This window comes from Triturus cristatus, chromosome 5_2, assembly GCF_964204655.1.
Source record: "Triturus cristatus chromosome 5_2, aTriCri1.1, whole genome shotgun sequence".
Lineage (NCBI taxonomy): Eukaryota > Metazoa > Chordata > Amphibia > Caudata > Salamandridae > Triturus > Triturus cristatus.
In genome coordinates this window covers 437,511,993-437,534,991 of record NC_140588.1, presented here as the reverse complement: position 1 = coordinate 437,534,991, position 22,999 = coordinate 437,511,993, and the positions used below count along the sequence as shown (strand labels likewise).

Below are 22,999 nucleotides of genomic sequence, written 5' to 3'. Positions count from 1 at the left end.
AAGTGTTTGCACCGGCTTTCATTTTGTTGTACTCTACAAGGCACTTTGGCTACTCATTTTTGTTACTGTGCACCACTTCAGTAGTTCAAGGATGGTTTTGCTGTCGGTGGATAATTGCACTGTTCCCATCACAAAACACCCACTTTGGAAGCAATATTGGAGATTGTGCACTATGCAACACAAAACATTTTGCACTCCACTCAACTTCCTTTGCAAAAACTTTTCTGCTCTTAAAAGTTGACCGCTGCCGCTATTTGAGCTACTTTGACCTACAAAACTCCGCTTAGTATTACTAGCAACTGTGCAACACAATAGTAAATCTGGGCTGGAAGTTGCATCCCTTTTCCATAGGAAGATCCAGATATCAACCATCTGTTGCAAGTGAAGATTCTCAAAACTTCGATTGAGATTGGACCAAAGAGAAAAATATACCTCCCTAACACTTCTTTCACAAAAGAACACAGCTATTTTAAAACTGGAATTAGCAATGATATTTAAACAGAAAATAACACAGTACAAATGATTTTCAATGCTACTTTTATTATAAAAATGACTAAATATTACAGTTTTATTAGAACGAAAGACATAATATTTCAATTTGCCCCATTACAGTGTTGTTTAAACAGTGCAGGGTATCACATTAGCAGCATAATGTCACATACACCACAACACACATATAGGGTTTTTGACAACCAAAATATACAAATATAGAACAAACATTTACATAGCAGCAAAATGAATGTCAGAGCTGCATAACAGTCAACATCCGAGATAAGGTACTCCCACTCAAAATGACGTTCATTTACAAAAGAACAGGCGGCTTCAATAAATAATGAAAACTATGTATAGGGACGTTGACTGCTAAGCAGCTAAGAGCATAATTAACCGAATACCAGGTAATACTCTTCCTAGCTGGTGATGAATCTGCATCAATTCATAGACAAGTTAAATATGAAAAAAATAAATAGAAGGCCTGGTGGTATGGCAGAGCTGTTCTAAAAGCAGTATAATGATAAAAGACGTATCTTTAAATACATGACCCAGATGTTGCATAATTGTTATGAGCTGGAAACGTGCTAAATATGTCAGAGCAAGACACAGGGCAATGATGGAGCCGATAGTGCTTGCTTTCATGTGCCCTCCCTGAGTGGCAGGATATTAAATCTATAGGGTGCCCATAGGATCTCACCTCCGGACTACAAAGGCTCGGGAGTGCACTGACCTGGGCAGACGAATAAATCAGTTGTCTGCAAAACGACCTGCATAACCTCTAGACATAAACCTGGAAGTGTGGTGTGAGTGGGGGTGCTTCTCTTCCAGGGGTGTGCTCGTGGGGGTTGCCAGGCAAGCATGCCTCGCTTTCTGAAGCCCTCAGGTTACAAGAAGGTAAAGGCACTTGGTCATCTAGCGATATCCCGCAAAAGTTATTTCTGAGTTGTTAGCCTGCGTGGTGGCACACTGCAATCTTTGTCAAAGGATGTCGAAGGAAGAAAGCATAGCTTTTTAAAATAAATAGCACATATATAACAGACATATTTGCTTTGGTGTTGCTATTGTAAAGCTGAACGGAAGTATAAGTGGGCGGTTGTAAGGGCATTTGTGAGTTGTGTTAAGTAAATGTAAAAATGTTCACAAATCTCTGGCTGTAACATGCAGCCTTCTTTGAAGGGTGTTCGCCTATGTCCCTCTTTGTGAATGGTTTACTTTTCTGAGCAATGCCTTCATTGGCTTGTGAAAAAAGACGAAGTCTAAGCGTTGCAACTGGAAGGGCAACTTACTTAGCTAGTCTACCAAAAATGATGTAATGGATGGCATCACTATTGTGCGCATTCTTTCTTTCAAGGCAGTAGATGGCAAATTCGTTTTTCATGAAAAAGAAGTTTAAAAAAAAAGCATTTATAATATATCCCTAATTAATGGCGGAAATGTTTAACTATCTCAATGTGCACGATTCTCAAACTTAGATGCACAAGTTAAACCATTTTCAAAGATTTGGAGAAACAGGACTGATGGCATTTTACTGATAAATATGCAATTGCAAATGTTAGAAATTCAGCCTCTGTGGTGTAATGTTCATAATTATAAATTTTGGGGTAGTGGCTATAGATGTTCTTGGATGGTCCTGTCCGCACAAGAAAGTTAACACCTGAAAACTCTTACATTTCATGTTGTTCACACACCTCTTACAGGTAGTTTCTGTTCTAAGAAACATAGGAAAATCTACCCCATTCAAGGGAAGGAGTAAGTGTGTTTTCAGTTAGGGAAAATATATATGGATTGTGTTTATAAGGGATGAAGATTCCACATTTGGAAAAATATTTCCACAGAGAGAAATAAAAAGTAAAATGTACACACATTGGAATCAAATGTGTACATGCTAAATATATCATCTTCTGGAAATTTTGCATATGTAAATTGTATGCAATGTAGTACTCAATGACCTGACAAAGATGAAGATTCCAGTGGGTACTCACGGTATCCTTTGGAAATTCTGCAAAAGTTAAACATTTGCTCCAAATGTAGGAGTAACTATAGCAAAGAAAATGTTCAACCTTTACAGCCATGGCTTTGCTGATGGGACTCAACGTTGGTAAGATAAACTTCTGATTCCTTAAATTAAAAAATGTTGGTAAAATGGGTAAAGCTCTAAGAAGGTTTGTCACTAAAAACACAGTTATTTGATTGATAACATTATCTTAACACATGAAGCGGCCATTTTGTATGATGTTTCCTAAGGGCCCAAAGATTGACATACTTGTGAATAAATGACCTTTGGTGAATGGTTTACAATACAGGTAGTAGTGCTTATATTTTGGAAGGGATGTTTTACTGATGCTATCTCTCCATTATCGACGTTTTATAGAAAAATATGCAAAGATTACAGATCTGCTTGGGCTAAGCTTTGAAACGTTAAAACATTTGTTCAGTGAATTCCTATTTATCTTGCTAAAAAGTGCTGACTGAGGTGTTAAACAAAAAATGTTACTAATGGCTTGCTTTATTTCTCGGGCCTTTTCATAAAGTATTTTTCATGCATGAATATGCATGTGTAGGAGGCACATATATGTAAAGGCCAAATAGAATCACCCACTTCTGTATGACTTCACAATCGATGTTGAGGAAACAGAATGCCACTTGTATTTGATAAGATTATGTGCATGGACGGTTAGCTGACCATGCCTTCTTGTGGAAGTGATTTCTTACTGTTAGAGACTGAGCATAAAATAATGTTGTTGAATCCAAACATTTTGATATAAAAAGCAGGATTAACCAGAGAGTTCATTATTTTTTATAAAAAAATAAAAGTATGAATAGATTCAAATCAAATAACATAACACAAAATCCCTTAACAAAGAATCAGTGCTTAAGAATATTATTTTTTTGTGTCAACATTTAACTTAAGGCTTTGTGTCATGTGTACAAACGAAAAATGCAAACTTAAATAAAGAAAAAATTCCAAAAACAACTGTTTCTCTCGAGTGTTATTCCAGACAAGGTTACATAACAAAAATAATCTTTTACATGAAATAAAAAAAATAGATCATTTAAGACCCTTAATATTAAGTATTTAAATATAAAGATATGTAAGCTCTTTTTAAATATACAGATATATAATAGATATATAAAATAGAAAAAATCAGGGTCAAACAAATTCATAACTTTCTGTAATATAAAACAAACTGTAAAATAAATAGCTCAGTAATTTACAATCCTGGTATTCTAGGTCTGATACGGTTCAGCCATATTACACATCCTGTTGACTCTCTGGAATGTGCAGGTTTCAAATTCTACTCTGAAGGTGCTCTGTTGAGCACAGTGTGTCCATTTGTCTTGGGCGCATTTAATGCAATGGTGGGACAGGATTCATTCCTGCACACTCAGATACTGCTGGCAGTTGGGGTCTCCTCTCAGCTCGGGTGATCCTGGAATACGTTTTCCATTCAAAGGGTACACACACCAGCACTTGCCACGTTCACCATCCAAGGAAGACTCACACTACAGAAAGAAAAATGGTAGCGTTAGAGATTGTGCACATCAGGGACCATAGAACCTGTGCTAAGTGCCACCAGGCTTCCATCAATACAACAACAAGGATTTTGGCGCATTAATTTGTCTCTCTCTGTTATTTGACAAACAGACTGATTCACAGTTAGGGCAAAGTTGAAGGGCCTAGGGGGAGACGGTTCTTGCGGGGTAAAGTTTCAGGCAAAGCACACTGGAGGAAGTTTCTAAGGAGTCTGCTCTGGTAGTACATAAAGGCCTCTCCAGCTCTGCTTACAAAGCCCTAGAAGAGTCTTCTCCGTGCCATGTTAGTTTACAATTCAAGAAAAAACAGGGGAACCCTACTCACTAAGATACCAGGGTAATAGTTATATAGGAAAAAAACTGGTTCATGTGGAATAATATACTATGAGGTTATGATACATAAGCACAATCGCGATATAGAGGGTTTAGATAATGGCAGAGCGTGAAGGAACCACTAACACCGATTACAGTGTAGTATATTTTATGGATTTTTTAAACAATAAAGTTAGGAGTAAACATTATACATCAAAACATTTGTGCCTAGTGTCCCAAGTGACAAAGGGAACCTAAACCTAAGTGACAACGTGAATATTAAATACAATGTTTCCACAGTTTGTACAAGTCAACCATTATCATAATAATTCAATGTGAACAGCAGCTATATACAGTGATATGTGCTGGGGAAATGGTTCGCTTCTTCTGTATGTCGACGGCGTTTCTACCCTCAAAAGTATGTGGGGTCTCTTCAGCACTATTGATGAAGGGACATCTGAATATATGGCTGTGCAGCCTTATGAAAATGATGTGCCACACGTGAAGAAAAGAGGAAAAAGGTTTAGTCACATGAGGACCCGTCTGAGTACTCAACGTGAGGACAGGCTGTCAATCCAATGGGGTATGTAGGTGGGCCAGAGGGGCTCAATTAATTATACGCCACAGCCGTAGCATTGTATAATCCCTTTGTGGATTAACAGTGACAATGCACTGAGAGTATCTCTCGGTAGAAGAATATAAAAGCAGGACAACGCTCCGCGTGTAGATTCAGAAAAAGCTGCGTCATAAAATGTTTACAATGATCAGCAACACAGACGTGTGCATCGTTTTCCTGCCTCAAGATATCCTCTTACATAGGGCCTCTGGTCTTCATAACTACCAGGGAAGGCCAAATTTCCACAGAGTTGTTCGGCTAAACTGCACATGTACACTTCATTCATGGGGAAGGAGACATGTTTATGGACCTACAGCGCCACCAACGGGTACAACAGCCTCTCTTGAATAATGTTCCACAAATTCAGGCTGATTTGGTGGTCCATTTGTTTGGCACACACATCAGACAAAGCATTTAATTTTGGTAGGAGAGTTCTGTGGCACAAGTTAAGGGAATTAGATTACCTGTTTGCTGTGGTAAAATCCGTTCTTGTTGCAGTTGGGGATGTAAAATCTGTAAATCTCTTCACCGGTCCTCTGTTGGGCTTTGGCGAGTTTGTCCATTGTTTTGTAGAGTTCTTTCTGGCATGGCCCCTGAAAGAAGAGAGCGCCATAAACACAAGCTTTGAGGCACAGCAACAAACAACTTTCATTTAAGCAGTCATCAATCAGTCTTCGCACTTTGAGTTGCCACTGGGGAATGTTTGCATGAACCAAGACCCCTGCTGAAATTGTGATTCCCGACCTGTTTGTGGGACAATACTCATCTAAGGGTTAGATTCACAAATATTTTGCTCAGAGATGGCATGCTTTGATCCGGACTTACTCCTCGATTCCATGAGTTAAACAGGATTACCCCTGCCTTACTCCTGTAATTCATTAGGAATCCAATATTGTTACAAGATTAAGTCGTAGCACAATCTCTGTGAACCAAGCCCTTAGTAATCAAACCATCTGTATTTTCTGTTTGTGTCATGCCTATATCAAGAGGCCCGATTCACAAACATTGGCCTATGAGTGGCTGTGACTTACTCCTGTACTACTTCTGCCTTACTCATGAATTTAGAAGCAAGCTATGAGCAGTCCTGGTTTACCCTTTGAGGTCAAAGTGTAAATCATTACAAACCCTCAGTGAATCGGGCCCAGCAGAAAGAAGTGTTGAGCTGGCCAATGAAAACCAAAGTAAAGACAAGGGTATCAGGGCATGATTGATAAAGATGTCGTTTTCAGTAGGTGTGGCTTAACTCTGAAGTACTCCTGGCTTACTCCTAGATTCCAGGCTCACTCTCAGCTTACTACTGAAATTCAGGAGTAAGCAGAAAGTACTGCATGAGTAAGCCTCCGCAAAATCAGTATGAATCAGACCCAGTGTTTTACCAGCAGAGCACACACGGCCAGTGGTAGATTTTCAAATGCTCCAGTCAGAAACAATTTATAGCAACATTTCTAACATCATTCATAGGTTACTTCTTCATCCGTCTGTGACCAATGAACAGAGGCCAGCGTCAGCGCAGACTGTTGGCTGTACAGGCACCGCTTACACCAATGCATGGGTGTAGTGTGTATCTATTTTACATATTCCCAGACATATTCATTATATATGTGTAAACTCTGAATATTGTATGGTAGATGTGACTGGTGTGGTAGCCAGGAACATTGCAGACATAATGTGTTTCCTCGCTCTAATCTTGAATACTACACACACTGGGCTAATTCACAAAGACTGGCGTAAGAGAAGTTCTGACTCACTCTTGTAATACTCTTAAATTCCAGGGGTAAGTCGTGAGTGTTCCTCGAGTAGTCCTGTTACACTCTCAGATTGCTCATCAAATTGGAGGAGTAAGCCCGGAGTACGACAATAGTAAGTCACAGCAAAATCCTTGTGAATCGGCCCCGTTGTCAACAGCACATGAAGGCATGATTGCATTTGTGTGTGCACTGAAATGTTTTCAAGGGGCTGTGAGGCGATGTGTTTGGCGCCCTGGTGAAATTTGACACCCTACAAAACACTGAACATAATTGTACTTAATTTCTATAGCAGAATTGGCCAGTAGAATGAGCGACTCCTGGCCTGCATTTACCAATATTCAACCACAAGATGTCACTCGCGTTCTGTCGCGCTGACATAAACAGGATTCCTTGTCACAGGAATTCAGACAGTGAATTTAGAATAGACGCCCAATATAGTTCAAATCATGTTTTATCACGAAAACGGAAAAGTGACCTGTGATTACAAATATTTCAGTTTTGCTGTCCAGGTGATGTGTTCAATTAATGAGCGTACACTGTCTGAAAGAGTCAGAGAAGAGTAATTAAGCTAACAGTAGCCCAACAGAAGAAAAACACTAAATAAGGTTCAATGAACCAAAGACTCGAAATCATATTAGGATAATTGTAAAACTGCCTTTGATTCGAAAACTGTACATCCCAAGCAAGACTGCGCCATAAATTATATTACGATACTTTGGCGCCATCAAGTGGTAATTTGTAAGAAGTCCACACACAACTTCTAAATAGATTATTGCGCAGTCCGAGTGTGCTGCTTAGCGATAATCAAAGAATGAAGTGGTACAAAATGTTTTTACTGCATGATAGTAGAGATCTGATATCTATAAAAATATAAAAATTAATTTTAAAAATATATTAAAATAGTACATAACTATTGGTTATAATTAAATATTTACTATAAAGTATACTTATTTGTGGATATTTAATTATTTTACATAATTTAATTTAAGATTATTTAAGATAGGGTTTTATTTTAAGTCCCTACCTCCATTATTTTCTATGAGTGAGTGTTGCAGTACCAGTGGCTGTCCATGTGCAATGCCGGGATTACTAAAAAAGTGTAAGTTACTACAAAAGTGCAATTTGTAAAATTTGAAAGGTAATACACTTACTCAAATGAGTAAACTCACTCAAAAGCGTAATTTACCTTTTTGAATCCCTCAGTTTCCTACAGTACTTCTTTCTTATCTAGAGACTGCCCTTTATGTACCCTGCGGCATGAACAAGCTTAACTGGAAAGGCATTTTACTTTATAAAAACTCATCTAACTTGTCAGTGGGAAAGATGCAGACACACCAGGTTTGGGTCATGTGAAACTTGGAGCAGGAAGTGACTGTAATTCTGAAGGAAATCTGTACCTTTTGCAACTTTGCAGAAAGGCTCCCTTGATCTCATGCATCGACTACTTCCTGTTATGGTATCAAATGTGCTTTCTCATGTCTATGTCCTTATACCATGGCATGCAGAGATTTCATGCAACTCTCCCCTCACCTGCTGCTCTTTCCACTTCTTCCTTTCAAGGAGTCGCTTGGCTTTCATGCGTTCATAAGGGCTGTTGGTGTTGAGTGAGTCTTCTTTTTCGTAGCTGCCAGACGCAGATGGGCGGAAGTTCGACTGCATTTGGTCTTGCGTGGAATCAATGCCTTCATGCTCAGTAGATTCCTTGATATCTGTCAAGAGCAAATTCATTGTCATTAGTTTGACTGGAACTCTGCACTATATATCTTATGCAGGTGGTAAAATCTCAAAAAAGCCCAAATCTCTTACAGACAGATAATAAAAATAGCCCTTTTTAAAGCACCTCCTAGCTCATAGTTTGCCATTTTATAGTACTCAATTGAAAGAGGTAATTGCATTGCTACCCAATCAACAGGTCTCAATTTGTCAGCCTTAGAGTTCTGAAAAGGTAAATAGTTCTGCTAGGATTCGAACCTGCGGCATATTGGATACGGATAGATGCACGCAGTGTGAAGGTGTCTCACTGAGCCCTAGCACAGTTAAAGAGTATGTACTGCATATGTGGCACCTTTAAGGAGAGTGGGTTTATTAAAGTGCCTGCACTCTCTCTGCCTAGGAGAGGATAATTATGTACTAAGTTCGTCCCACATTGTGCTATCCATTCATTACAGGTCAGATAGTAGAGGTCGATGCCAGTTTCATATAGTGGGCTTTACTCCAACCCCAATAGCCAATCCACTCTTATGAAAATGTAGAGAAAGCATCACTGCAGACTTTTAATTATGGTGTCTTTGACAATCAGCACTGAACATCCTAAATTTCCAAAAGAGTATTCTGTGAGCAGCATACACAAACATGCAACAACAGACACTAAAACTGAAGACTTGATGATGCCCAACAAAACCCTTCTTTCAGTAGAATAACTCATGCAAAGATAATGTTTGTGAGACATTTCTCCTCCAAAAACTTTATTTGTGGAATCTTCACCAACAGCTAAGGTTTGTGAAGATTGTGGATTTTGTGACTTTGCTGAGTGCAACTTTGCAAGCTCTAAATAATGTAGCCGATTTGATATTAATTCAGCACACCCCGCTCTCTACCTATTACCAATGGCTGGGTCATGCCTTCTTACAGTCTTTTTTCGGTGGCTACCTATATTGAAAATGATCTATTTACCTGTAGCTCTGTGACTTTAAAAACACATGTAATCCTGTTCTAGCTCAAACTTAAGTACAGCAGTGCTATTGCTTCACCGTAAGACACATATTTGCTTTGCAAAGAAAGCATGACAACAAACTGTGCCACACTGGGAAATATTGGCAGCCCTATTATTTGTCGATCTCAAACAAATGGTGAAATATTAACAGAAAACTGTTAGTAAAACACTAGGGCTCTGAAACATAAATAAGCCAGGGTGACTCAATATGAGCATGGCGCTACAGGACTGAGTGACCAAGTATAAGTACGGACAAACATGTCTGGGTGACCCACAAGTCGAAATGGCCAAAGCTGGACTGAGTGCGCCTATGAAGGAATGATTAAACTGGTTTGGGTAACCTTGCGTCACCATAGTCAACCAGGTTTGGGTGACCTGGCGTGGGCATGAGTCAGACCCAATACTTTCGGTTGACCGAGTGGCCATTGTGTACAGGTTTGCATGAAATTTGGATGACCCATTAAGAGCACAACTTATCTCATTTTGGTGACCCAATATGTGCATTACTTAACAGTCTTGGGTAACACAGTGAGGGTAAAACTCAATGGGCCAGATGTACGACCATTTTCAGGGGTCACAAATGGAGAATCGAGTTATTTGTGACTGCTAAAGCAGCCTCTGGCATGTACGAACCCTATTTTGTGTGTCTGTAACCTATTACCACCTCACAAAATAGGGTTTTCGTGTTGCTATTAGGAGGGGGCATGCCAAGAGGGTCCCTTTCTATTAGAGAGTCGCAAGGGCATGTATGATTGTTTTGCGACAGAAATGCGGTCGCAAAATAGCAGTCTATCGCCTACTTTAAGTAGGTGACTGGCATCGAAAATGTTTCTTAAGAGCAGGCAGTGGTCCCCCGGACCACTGCCTGCTCTTAAAAATTAAGCAAATGTTTAATTTTTCTTTTTCGAAGCACATTCCATTTTCCTTTAAGAAAAACAGGCTGAATATATAAAAATATATATATTTTTTTTTAAAGCAAACACAGACACGTGGGTGGTCTTCTGTCCCAAGCAGGCAACCATCCCTGTGTTATTGCCCATTCTCAATGGGTCGCAAATTGCGACCTGCCTCATGAATATTGATGATTCAGGTCGTTTGAGGCCCCATTGGGAATCGCTATTGTAACTGAAGCATATTAGTATATTTCATTCTGCGTTTCTCAAATTGCCAGTCGCTAAAAATTGCAAATTGTGAGTCACAAAACATAATGGTCATACATATGGTCCAATATATTTAGGGGACCATGCAATCACATAATCCAATAGGTGTGGGAGCTAGCAAGGGCCTTGCCCAGAGGGGTTTGTGGTCAAATGACGTAGTGACCAAACAGGTTTCGGTGCCCCAACAAGGGCCCAACAACGCTCCTGAATGGGTAAAGGCATGGCAAGTAAAACATTTCTAATTCTTTGACATCTTTATAGAAATTATAACCATACAAAGCAATTTATTTAGATCATTTGTTTATAATAACACTGCAGAGCACATCATAACTATGTGCAATCGCACAGCAATAGCATGAGAGGATGCAAGAAGTACACCCAACAAACATCCCCTAACATGATTTCCCTTCATAGTCTAGTCCTATATTCCTCTGATATCAGAAGCACAATTTCTTTATTGGTGTGTCCTTTTTGTATCTTCAGAATCAGAAAGAAGCTGCCCATAGGGTCAGGCTATTCTAGCCGCAGCAACCTGTAGAAAGGAAAGCGGGAATCCACACAGATTCCCAGAGTGATGTCCTTACAGCAGATAGAGAGAGTGGGGATAGTGTGCTTCTCTTGGTGGTCTACTTCCAAAGGGACGTCATAACTTCAGTGTGCCTTGAAGATTCAATTTTTGATGTGGGCCGCTCGAAAACCAATGTTAGTAAAAGTAGAACCTGGCAGGAGCTTGACTTTGAAAGTACTAGTCTCATAGCTGCCAGTTGTCCACGTGCCACACGTGTGGCCCTCTGGCAGTCCTGATTTTACAGGGCAGAGCACGAAACATTTTGGGACATGTGGCTTCACTTTTCCATATATATGTGGCCACGAGACTAAAAGTCCCAACATGCTTAGTACTGACTGAAAAGGGAAACACACCAAATTTGCTTATTTCACCCTCAAGGCACAGGGTCATTTGACAGCAATTTATGCTAAAGTTTTGCATAATAATATACATTCAAAAACACATGCACAGCTTGGTTCTAAAGCCAAAGTAGCATTGGGAAAGCCAATAGGCCTGGTTTTTTTGGGTGCCAGCCTTTTACTTTGCCAATGCTTGATCTGTTTTGTCACAGTTTTTACACATCGTTATTATTGGGGATCTGCCAGTTCCTCTTGAATCTAAAAACAAGAGGCGAAAAATGTGGCTAAAAGCACGTTAGTCTCAGAAAACACAGATTGCCATAGAAGCCCCTGTCAATAAAGGGAACTACTTTGTGTGTGGGTGTGTTCCTTGTGAAAGGGCAGAACGCCCTTCACTCACAGTGAGTTTAGCCAATGGCTAAAGTGGGCTGACCCACTGTGAATGACACAACATACCAATGAAGGAAGAGGTCTTGCGGAAAGCCCCTATAAGGAAATATATTATACATATAACTTTAGTAAAGACAAAGTGCCTTGGCAAACGCCACACGTAAAATGGGCATTGTCCTGATATGTCTATGGGAAAAGGCTAAGCCCAATAAATCTGAGGAAGTCAGGGCACTACAGACCAAAATGCTATTTAATTTGCCACTACGAAGTTGCTGAGTGAAACATTAGATATTCCTTGATTGCCACGCGTCAGTAGTGATGACGACATGGTGAGGTGGCCTAGCATTAAGCTGCTGTAAGCCTCCATCTTCCTTGCTTTGCCTTTGAGTGCATGTCTGCAGTTTTACAGGATCAGTACAGTGTGTAGTGATGATTAACCGTAATTCCTACACAAGGAGCGCACGCACATTGTTTGAGTCCCTTGCCGAGCAGAAAATATATCCGCATGAAATGAATGATAAAGAGCTTATTTGAAGCCCCCACTCTTCCGGATCATAAAATAAGCTGTAAATCAGGCACTGAACATCAGCTTTACATGTCCGGACAGGACAAGGATAAAAAGGAAAGTATTGTTTTAAGAAAGAAAAGGCTCAAACTGGGTTTCTACATCTCGCACCACCGACACATCGTTTTATGTTTTTTTTTTTTAGTCATTTCCTGAACTACTTGTCTTGGTCTTCCTTCATTCAAGTAAGGTCTCGTCTAAACTCCGGTCTGATTTTTCTGGTTTTGTTTAAGTTTTTTGTGCCATCTATGATTTTCTGTCATTTACTAACCCTATCATTTTGGATGTCTAGTTGTAGAGAGGACAACCTCATCTCTGACAACCTCACTGTGTGAACAGCGGGGGTAGCAGTGTATTTATTTACTTGTTTATTTAATATTAGGGAAGTTACAGCAGTTGGATCAAACCCAACAAAAGAACAGTCATGACACATGAGATTGTAAAGTGCTTGCTTGGTTAAAATAATTGTTTGTAACAGGGACGTGATTAAAACTGCATGCTGAAACGTGTTTAGGTTAAGTGATATTGGCAGCAAATGAGCCATGTCAACAGCGTAGCGCCACCTTGTGGTAGAAGCTTGAGATGTTTGAATGGTCCTGATTTCAAGCCAATATATTCTTAAATAAACAAGCTTTGAAACTCTTCTGTAAATGCCAGTTGATTGCAACGTGTTTCTACTAGATCTAGGTGCAGCATATGAGGTTTTGACATTGGGCAGTATATTACCCACAGGAAAAAAAAAAAAAAATCGTTAAAAAAGCATAGCAGTATAACCACAACGTAATACTCGTTGAGCAGTTATATGCGAAACTGGAATCAACTGGACTGCTCAGAGCAGCAATTAATGCCCAAACACACATGAGCCAGTTAAAGCATATAATAGAAAATATTTCTAAGCACTGGCGTGGAATGTCCAGCGGGGTCTGGATGATTCTCGGTGGAGGCACTAATGTGCACTAGTCAGTGTGCTGCAAAAGGAGCAAGTCCACCCTTAAGATTCTGAAAGTTAAAGGTGAACTTGGGAGATTTTACAAAGTGTTTGGAAATACAGCTTGCCTGTTCTAGTAATGTCCCATCATGACTGGGCTTCACACATCAAATAGCTGAGCAACAGGAGAGAGAGGTAAGGGGATTGGGCGTGGCGTGGGGGTATATTTTTTAAGGATTTAGGGTAGTGTCGGGGGTCGTGGGGTGGAAGATTGGGCTTGGGGTGGGTGTTTATTTTTTTAGGGTTTTGGGTAGTGTAATGGTGTTTGTGTAGGGTATGGGGTCGTGCTGGGGGTAGTGTTTTAGTGTTTAGGGTAGTGTTGTGGTGTTTGTGTAGTTTAGGATAGTGTTTTAGGGTTTAGGGTAGTGTAGGGGGGTTGTGCTAGGTAGTGTTTGAGTGCAGGGACAGGACTGGGGGTCATGCGGGGGGTGGTGTTTAAGGGTTTAGGGTAGCGTTGTGGTGTTTGTGTAGTGTTGGGGTCGTTCTGGGGGTAGTGTTTTAGGGTTTAGTGTAGTGTTGTGGTGTATGTGTAGTGTAGGGTAGTGTTTTAGGGTTTAGGGTAGTGTAGGGGGGTCGTGCTGGGTAGTGTAAATGTAGTGAGAGGACTGTCACTTACCTTATAAACTTTTACCACAACTATGTCTTTACCATGCATGTTTTTGCGTTGTAATGGCATGCGTGGTAAAGGTATAGCCGTGCTAAAAGTTTTGCGTAGGAATGGTATCTCGTAATTGACAATAGGTACTAATACATGCGTTGTAATGGTACGCGTTGTATTTGTACGCGTTGTAACGACTCATATTCCTTTTTTAAGGCTGTACATACGATGCAGAAGTTAGTTTCAAGTGCATATACATATAATTAAATACATATGACTTTAAAGAAACAAAAGAAAGGACATGTTGCACAAAACTGATCAATGTGATCAACATTGGAGTGAAAAAAGTAATAAAAGGGAAACAAAAAGGAACTGAAAAACACTTAAATGAACTAGTTAGCAACGCCCATGGAAGGTCTAACTGACACAGAGTAACCTAAGGTAGAGCTATGCACTGCACTGCACTGAGTTACTTTTTCCTACAAAGCCAAGCAAATCAACATTTGCAAAGCTTTGTAAATACCAAAAAGCATTTTGTGTCGGGGTTGGGTCTCTTTGTAAGTCTGGGCCAATATGTGTTCATTCTTCACTTTAAAGAAAGAATTGTTTTTATTTCATCTGGGAGGAGGTCTTTCAAGGGCGTATATTCCTAGCACTTCCTACAACAACGCACTGCAATGCAGGGTAGTGGTTGCTGGTGTAGAGGGTACATCGAACACAAAACCGGAAAGGTTAATAGGTAAAGCCTCTGGAAATATATGATCCTGTCTGTGACTGTGTCCTTTTCTGCATATGTATAGATTTACCGCACTTGTCCTGCAATCCACCAACTAAAGAATAATGTGAACATTTCAACAACAAAACAATCTTTAAAGCTCCTTTGGATCACAAATTACCAAAATAATGCCACGTGTGGTGCTCTGCAGTATGAGGTTAATTCGACACCTTTTGATGCTGATTGCTCTATTCAGGCTCCAAACTGGTGCTCATGAGGTGAAACTTTTGTCTAAACAATGTCAATTGGGGGAAAGGAGTTGGCCTAACGGCTAGGGCGCTCGACCTTAGGCCGGGGAAACTGGGTTCGAGTCTCGGCAATGACGCAAATCACTTAATCTCCCCCTCTCTAACAAAAAATGAATGTGTGTCCTCATGTAACGTAACTGCTGCTATTTAAAGCGCTCTGATACTTGATTGGATTCGGGTCAAGTTCGCGCTATATAAAACTCGGCAAAAAAAAAATATTTGTTCTGGTATTCAAGGTCTCCAAACGCTGCACCAAAGAATCACGTGATATTTCACGCTAAATTTATTTCTAACACCCAGATGCGATAGTTCTGAAATCCAGGCGATATAGGTCAGAGACTGGTTGTAAGGGCAAGTGTAATAAGCTCAGTTATTGTCTAGTTTAATTTAGAACATGAGGTACCGATCTGACTCGCGTTTTCACCCAAACCGCCCGACCTTTTCACTCAAACCGCCCGACCTTTCCTGCAGCCTCGATGGGATTCGACGCTATGGGAACTTGCCCTGCCCTTGCAACCTCTACCCGGACATCCTCGTGCGTATTCAACTTCCGAGCGAACACTCACAGGTCCCTGTGCAAGACATGATGTCCACTCCGCGTCACGTGGAGGGTCACACATTGTTCTGCAGGAAGAATACACCCGAGCAGCTCGCCTCCATTTCCTGGCTGCTTAAAATACTTGTGGAAACTTAACAGCGTCACAACGTCCTCGGGGGACTGAGGGACGACCTGCGTTCTCAGGATTACAACTGGAACTGACTTGGAGTCACCGGAATTGTAAAGCCTGCCCGTCCGGTCCGTGAGAGCCAGGGACAGCGCCATGACGTGTCTCAGCAGCTCCCTGCCGGGTCGCAAACTGAGGGAGGCTCGGAGTCCACAGAGACCGGCGAAAAGTCAATCGGCAATTTACATGCGCAATGGATCGGAAAAACGCCCTCTACAGAGACACATTGCTGAGAGCAAGGACCGGGAACCCCTTTTCAGGCTGGGGAGGGGGGGGACACGGGACTTAAAGGACTCCAGTCACGTTCAGTGTGGATTCTGGGTACACGGTGACCTTAAAGAGTGGGGAAGCGGCAGAATGGGCCTTTGAGGGGTCAGGCAGGGTGATGTCTGAAGTGGGGCACTGGGTTGGCAATGACAAAAGAGGGGCACAGAGAATATTTGTTGGCTATGAGGGTCAAAAAAGGCAATGCCCCCATGGGCGAAGTAGACTCTCGTGAGGTTCAAGCAAGACCAGGCCAGGGGCAAGCGAGACGCGGGCTCATGCAATGATGAGGCGAGGCCTAGGGTCATTCGCAAAGCGACCTTCTGCGAGTGTCAGGCGAGGCAAGACCTGGGAGGAAACAGACTCTGGTGAGGGTCAAACTAGGCAGAGGCTGAAGTGCCTCCTGTCATGGTCAGATGGGGGTTAAAGGCAGGGGTAAGCCAAGGTGGCTGTGTCTAGAAGGGAGGGGATCTTATAGAGCTGGTGTGTCACCATCTGCGGGATTTGTTAAGTCAAGTCACCAACACGTTCAAAGACATCGTTACCTCCTGCCCTTGGGGACACAAGCACTTTACCCATTCAATCCTTTGCCGGGGATGTGTTTGAAAGTCAACCCGGATCCATCGGTCACTTCAGCGGGGGCCAGTTTGTTTCATGCCACTGCCTCGGAGTCTGTGAATGCAGACTTACCACAGCCTGGCACCTTATCCGTGTACACCCTTTCCTCTATTACAGGAGACTTGGAGATGCATTCTATGGCAGGCTCCTGGACAGTGGTGAATGCAGCGGTTCTCCAGAAAAGATAGATGCCGAACACAATCTGCGAGCAATATCGGGTATCAGAGAGTCTATTGCAGGGACTCTCCCAAAAAAGGGGACTGGTTCAGCTGCTGCAGCAGCTAGTGCTGCGTGAACCGTTCACTTGCATAGAAACTGCTAGCTTTCCGGCCTGGTGAGTTCATTTCTAATCTTGGCTTCCCCACTTGAACGCATTGTGCCATCTTGCACACAATACTTATATGCCCTTTGCCCACACTTTCCAAAATGTAGAATGCTTGTAAACATGACGACCATTAGCATTAAAGCACCTTTTAAGAAGCGACAGGTTGGTGGGCTGCGTTGTTCACAAGGGCCAGTAAACAGACAATGAGATGAAGACACACCCCCAGATTTGTGCGACCAATTTTTGGGCATCTCTTGTTCAAGTTGCAGCTTCTGATATTTTGGACTGGGGCTCTCTGGACACAGCTACGTGGCCCTGCGGGTTAAGAAGATGTTACACCGTAGTACTCAGTATACTGCCACTGCATTAAAGTATGTTAAACAAATTATCTTTGCACCACACCTGTGACCTTCAGTTTCGGAAAGATGCAAGGTTAATAGACCAACTCTCATTTAAACGTAATGCTGAAATACGCGGCCGCTCTTGCACTATCTGCTGCGTCACGCCTGCCCCGATACCTTTCTCGTTCCTAATCCCCATCCAGCGTGACTCTGTGATGAAAAGCGCGGGACGGTGCCAAACGCGGACGCAGCACAAAGCATCAAAGCGGACCGGCTCGGCGTTGGGCAGCTCCGCGCAGACTGATGCAACGGGACTGAAGCAAGAGCGCCGCGGGCGGTAGAGGCGCCTCCCCGGGTGTGAGGCGGGAAGGCCCGAAGAGCGCTGTCCGTCAGGCATTGTCTGCGCAACCAGGCAGGGTGTTGCCTTTGTGTCCTGGAACCGTGCGCCTGTTCCGAGGAACTGATGCAATGACGCCAAAGATTGCACGGTGCACAGGGCCGTAACTGAGGGTACTAATAGCTCTAGAAGCAAACCCACCAGTGTGACAATACTGAAAACCGAAATAGCAAAGCTCCGTCTGTCAGGGAGAGATGAGAGGCAAGCCAGGGAGCTCGGTCAGTTCGTGTCTGCACTGCCTGTGATACTATGAAATCGGCGAGCGCACGATTTTCTGCCTGTACTCATCAGTTCTTTTATTATCTTTAGCTGCAGACTGTTTGTGCGCCTAAATTGTCAGTACGCCTTTAATTTGATAAGAAGAGACATGTATATTCTGTTTTAGATAAACAGGGCACACGACACGTTCTAAATTACTTCGTCAGGGAAGAGTGGTCTCGTCTGAAATCCAACGTGTAGCATAACGAAACTTAACTCTCCTTTTTGCTCAGCCTTTCATCAGTCAGAAATTGGTGAAATGAGTACCACTGACGGGGTTAATATTATCAACGTTATCGACGCGACTTCAGGCACGTGGTTACACTTTTCTTGCAATCTGTTCTTCCCAACATAAAAGGCCATTTGGATAATCCAGCGAGCCTGTGTTCGCACCCTTCAACGCGAGCTTTTGGCCCCTAGAATGAATATAATTCAAGAGGACTTTCTTTTAAAAAGGGAATTCGCATCTTTCTGACGCATCTTGTTCGAGAACTGTAGAAAAGAGTATTAAACAGGCGAATAGTGCCTGTTAAAACGTAGAACCTAGTACATTTTGAGCGGGGCAATCTCACATTTTTGTTATGATTGTATGAAAATACGAATGGCAAACCCCTTCAAGTAATGCGGGGTACCACCTGGCAGCGTGGGGTCCTTCCGCGAATGAGGAAAGAGAGCTCCCACGGATTGGTACGATGTCTCCCCGCCCAGAGGTACGAGGTGGCGGTCTGGTGACATTAACCGGACACGACTATACACCAAAATGGAAATACCGGTAGCATTCTTCTTCATTAAGGGGTGCTTCATGTCTGTAGATAGTGTTCTAAAACGAAGCTCTTCCCCTTTGCTAATTGGTCGCTGCCCTATTCCCTGGCAGTCAGGTACTCTCATGGCAAACCCTGCGCTCTCACTCTTCTCTCGAGGGTACTCGAGGACATCGGGAGCACGCGCCACCACGTAGGTTGATGCGCCGCTGGGGCGAGGGCATGAGGTGGTGGGTATGACAAAGGCATTGAGGCTGGTCCAGGAAGGACTCTGCGTTGTTCGAGACTTGTCACAACTCTGCAGGCCCCACGTACGCCCCTGACTTAAAGTGGTTGGCCCTTAATTAGAGCCCGGCACAGCTGTCGCTGGCCATGGGGCATAACACCGGCTCCCGCAGTGCATTTGGGTCACAACTCTCCAAAATGCCCCCAAGTAATCTAGAGCCTATGAAAGTCTGCGAGTTATGGAGTCTCTGGAGCCCTTACGCCATTCTGCTGGGGGCCCATTATCTTGCATTACCCCACTGTGGGGGCCAAAGCCAGGCTCAAGCCCCACCCACGCACCCCTGAACCCATCCAAGATGGCGCACACTTTAAGTCCAGAACATCATGCCTGTCTTACCTCCGGGAGCACAGAGGCGCTTTTCGAGTCTCATCTCTGGTCATGTTCTACTTCAGAGTAGACGTCGACATTAATCAATAACCACCAGACCTTTTCACTCGTGCAAAATTTGATCCTCGGGTCTGAACGGGTCTGAGCTCAGAGACGGAAGCAGAGCTGTGCTCAGAGCAGGAGCCACGGCGATGGTCAGCCGTGCATATGAGCACGTGCACCCGTCACAAGCAGGGCCCTTGTTCTAGCCGCATACCCACTGCGTGCTTTATGCTAGCCATGCTCTTTATCTACGCACTATGCATGCTCTAAGCTCAGTAGATGACTATCCTCATTCTCTCTCTCTGGTCTCTGCGCAGACAAAGCGCGTGCCACGATCAGCTCCGCATCTACCATGTCTCCGTCACATTCTCTATATGCCACGGCCCCTAGGAAGACCCCCGTGCTCTCTACGCACCATGCAATCACCTCCCTCTCTGTCTCCCCTCCAGTATCCGGGCTCTATGGCCCCAAGGTGCTTGTGTGATGCAGTCCTGAATTCTTCCGTCCTCCCCGACATCGATGTTCCTGCGTCCCACGTGTTTACTGCTTCCTTCGCGCTACTTCTACTACCCCACGAGGCTTCCTTTGTGCCACGAGTCTGCCGAGTGCTATGTCTCATTCACGGCTCCATATTGTACCCGTTCCTCTCAGTGACCTTGTCCCACGCACAATTTCGAAATGCTAAGCCCCTTCCACTGTACCTCACCGTGGCACATGCCCACCAAGCTGTGCGCACTTCCAGGCTACCATTAGCTATGCTCCCCCATCTTTATACTTGTCCGTTCTTCTAGGTACCCATAAGCTGTGCTAACCCATCTCTCTACCGTGCGCCCTTCCTGGCATCCATTTGCTACGCTCCTTCCACTTTTTGTTCACCCTTTCATGCCCACATAAGCTGTGCCCTCCCATCTCTATACTGTGCGCCCTTCCATGCCCCCATAAGCTATTTTCCCCATTTCTATACTGTGCGCCCTTACTGGCACCCATAAACTATGCTCCCCTGTCTCTATTCTGTGCGCCCTTCTATGCACCCATAAGCTATGCTCCCCCATATCGATGCTGTGCGCCCTTTCATGCACCCATAAGCTATGCTCCCCCATGTCTATACTGTGCGCCCTCACATGCACACATAAGCTATGCTCCCCGTCTCTATACTGCGCGCCCTTCCATGCACCCATAAGCTATGCTCCCCCATATCGATGCTGTGCGCCCTTTCATGCACCCATAAGCTATGCTCCCCCATGTCTATACTGTGCGCCCTTCCATGCACCCATAAGCCATGCTACCCCATATCTATTCTGTGCGACCTTCCGTGCACCCATACGCTATGCTACCCCATGTCTATACTGTGCGCCCTTACATGCACACATAAGCTATGCTCCCCGTCTCTATACTGTGCGCCCTTCCATGCGCCCATAAGCTATGTTCCCCCATATCGATGCTGTGCGCCCTTACATGCACCCATAAACTATGCTCCCACATCTCTATACTGTGCGCCCTTACAGGCACCCATACACTATGCTCCCCCGTCTCTATTCTATGCGCCGTTCCATGCACCCATAAGCTATGCTCCCCATGTCTATACTGTGCGCCCTTACATGCGCACATAAGCTATGCTCCCCCATATCGATGCTGTGCGCCCTTTCATGCACCCATAAGCTATGCCTCTATCTCTATACTGTGCGTACTTCCAGGCAACCATTAGCCATATTCCCCCATCTCCACTTGTTCTCCTTTCCATGCACCCGTTATGCTCTGTACCTCATTGCATCTCTGCGTGCCTCGCCCTCTCACCTGCCCCCTATGCGTCACTCGGCATCCTTGTCTCGCCACGCGTGTTGCGCTCTCCGTGCCTCCATGACAATTGCACCTAGCGTCAATAGACCGCTCCTCAGCTATGTGCTGTCTACCTCTTCCTTGCTCACATTTTTCTATGCCTCCACCACCCTTAGGCCCTGTTGCTTATTGACTATGTAGCATGGTCCCTCCATAGCTCTTAAAGTTCCAAGCCTACATACCTGCTATTTATAGACACACTTCTGAATCCCTTGTTCCACTCGACCCCTCCGCTAATGCCTGAAAAGTACGTACCTTTCCAGTTTTTCATATCCATTGCCAACTCTGCCTATGCATCCTTCCGTATTCCCTATGTAGCGGCCACCGGCTATGCCACAAGGTCTCTCGTATGTTGTGTAGCACGTGGCTTCTCAGGCTGCCTTATCCCATTGGCCCCTCTCTTTCTTATGCATTATCCATATTGTCTGGCCGTTAGTGTCCCACCCTTTTTCACTGCTCCTTGTGCACTATGGTTTTATTTGGCATTTATGTCCATGTCTCACGCACTGCTCGCTAGTCACAGGCGTCACCCACGAAACTCTCCACAAACCCTTCCTTTGCTGTCTCTACACCACAAGCCACCCGGGAATTTCTGCGCCCAATGTCCCCTTCTCTGCAGCTGGCTCTTTGAATCCCATGCCGCCCCTCTGCCTCCTTGCATGCGTACTCCGGGCTCTATATATCACGTGGCCATCTTCCAGCTTCTTCTCTCTCTCTCTGTCATGCCTATCCCTTTACTCCCTGTGCCGAAAGTGTCCTCCTCAGCCCGCTCTGTACCATGCACCCTGCTTGACACTCCGCATATCATGCCTGATTTTCTGGTCTCTCCGTGTCAAGCACCCTCTTTTTATCTCGGCAGCAGGTCGCCCCTCGTCAGCTCCCCCCGTGACATGGACCCTCTTTAGTCTCTAAGCCAGATTCTCCATCCTCTTCTCCACACGTACCAAGCAAGCACCCTTCCCTGTGTCCATCTCCCCTCCCACCGTCTCTATTTTTCATGCGCCTTCCATGTCTTATGGTCACTCCGCTGTTCCCTGTGCTAAAACCACGCATCCCAGTTGCTTCTGCTTATGTCACGCTTCCCCTTGAGCTCCTCATACCACGTGCCTACAGTCTCAGTGTGCCATGTCCCCTCTTATGCCCTAAAGCCTCTGCGTCCTTCTTCGCCCTCCGAGTGCCATCAGACCATCCTGGTGCGCGCTTCCTATTGGCGTGCGCTTCCACAAACGCCGGCTCCCTCCCAGCTCCCTTCATTCACTCTGTGCCACGTGCTTCTCCCCGCGCTCAGGCTGTACCTGTGGCTGTGTCGGGGCTCCGCATCCTCTCTGTCTCCTCTTGCTCCACGCACGTCCCCTGGCCCCGGTTGAGAGCGTGCACTGGTCTGAGCTCGCCGGCGGCCACCTGGCAGCTGAGCCCTCGTCCGCAGCGCGCAGTGTACACCCCACAGGAGGCGCCACGGGGCAGAGCACAGGTCAGGCAGCAGCCGCAGCCTGGCTCTCGCGCCAGTTCCGGACACTCAGGGGCCACTGGTGGACAGAGGGCCATGCGCTCTTCTGAGCAGGGGGCGCAGCGGAAGAGCTCGGAGCTCTGCGCCTGGTGGAGCATGGCGCAGCAGCAGAGCAACCAGCAGCAGAGGGGCCAGGCAGCAGTCATCGCGGAAGGGTCCTTGAGGCTGAGGTGCTGTCTCGTGCTCCTAAAAAGATCTAGGAATGTATGCCAGTAGCACTGCCCCAGAGTGCATTTATAGGCTGAAGCATGGCGCTCCCATCAGATT

The 22,999-nt window shown here is 44.4% G+C and overlaps 1 protein-coding gene across 1 annotated transcript; it reads right to left on the bottom strand.

The window, feature by feature from the left end:
* Positions 1-520: 520 nt before the first annotated feature.
* IGFBP1 (insulin like growth factor binding protein 1) lies at positions 521-22,946 on the bottom strand. Its single transcript, XM_085607382.1, has 4 exons — positions 22,521-22,946; positions 8,233-8,411; positions 5,419-5,547; positions 521-3,996 (listed from the first exon to the last, which is right to left on the bottom strand). The coding sequence occupies exons 1-4, from the start codon at positions 22,876-22,878 to the stop codon at positions 3,865-3,867; spliced, it is 798 nt and encodes a 265-aa protein (XP_085463508.1). The 5' UTR covers positions 22,879-22,946; the 3' UTR covers positions 521-3,864.
* Positions 22,947-22,999: the final 53 nt, after the last annotated feature.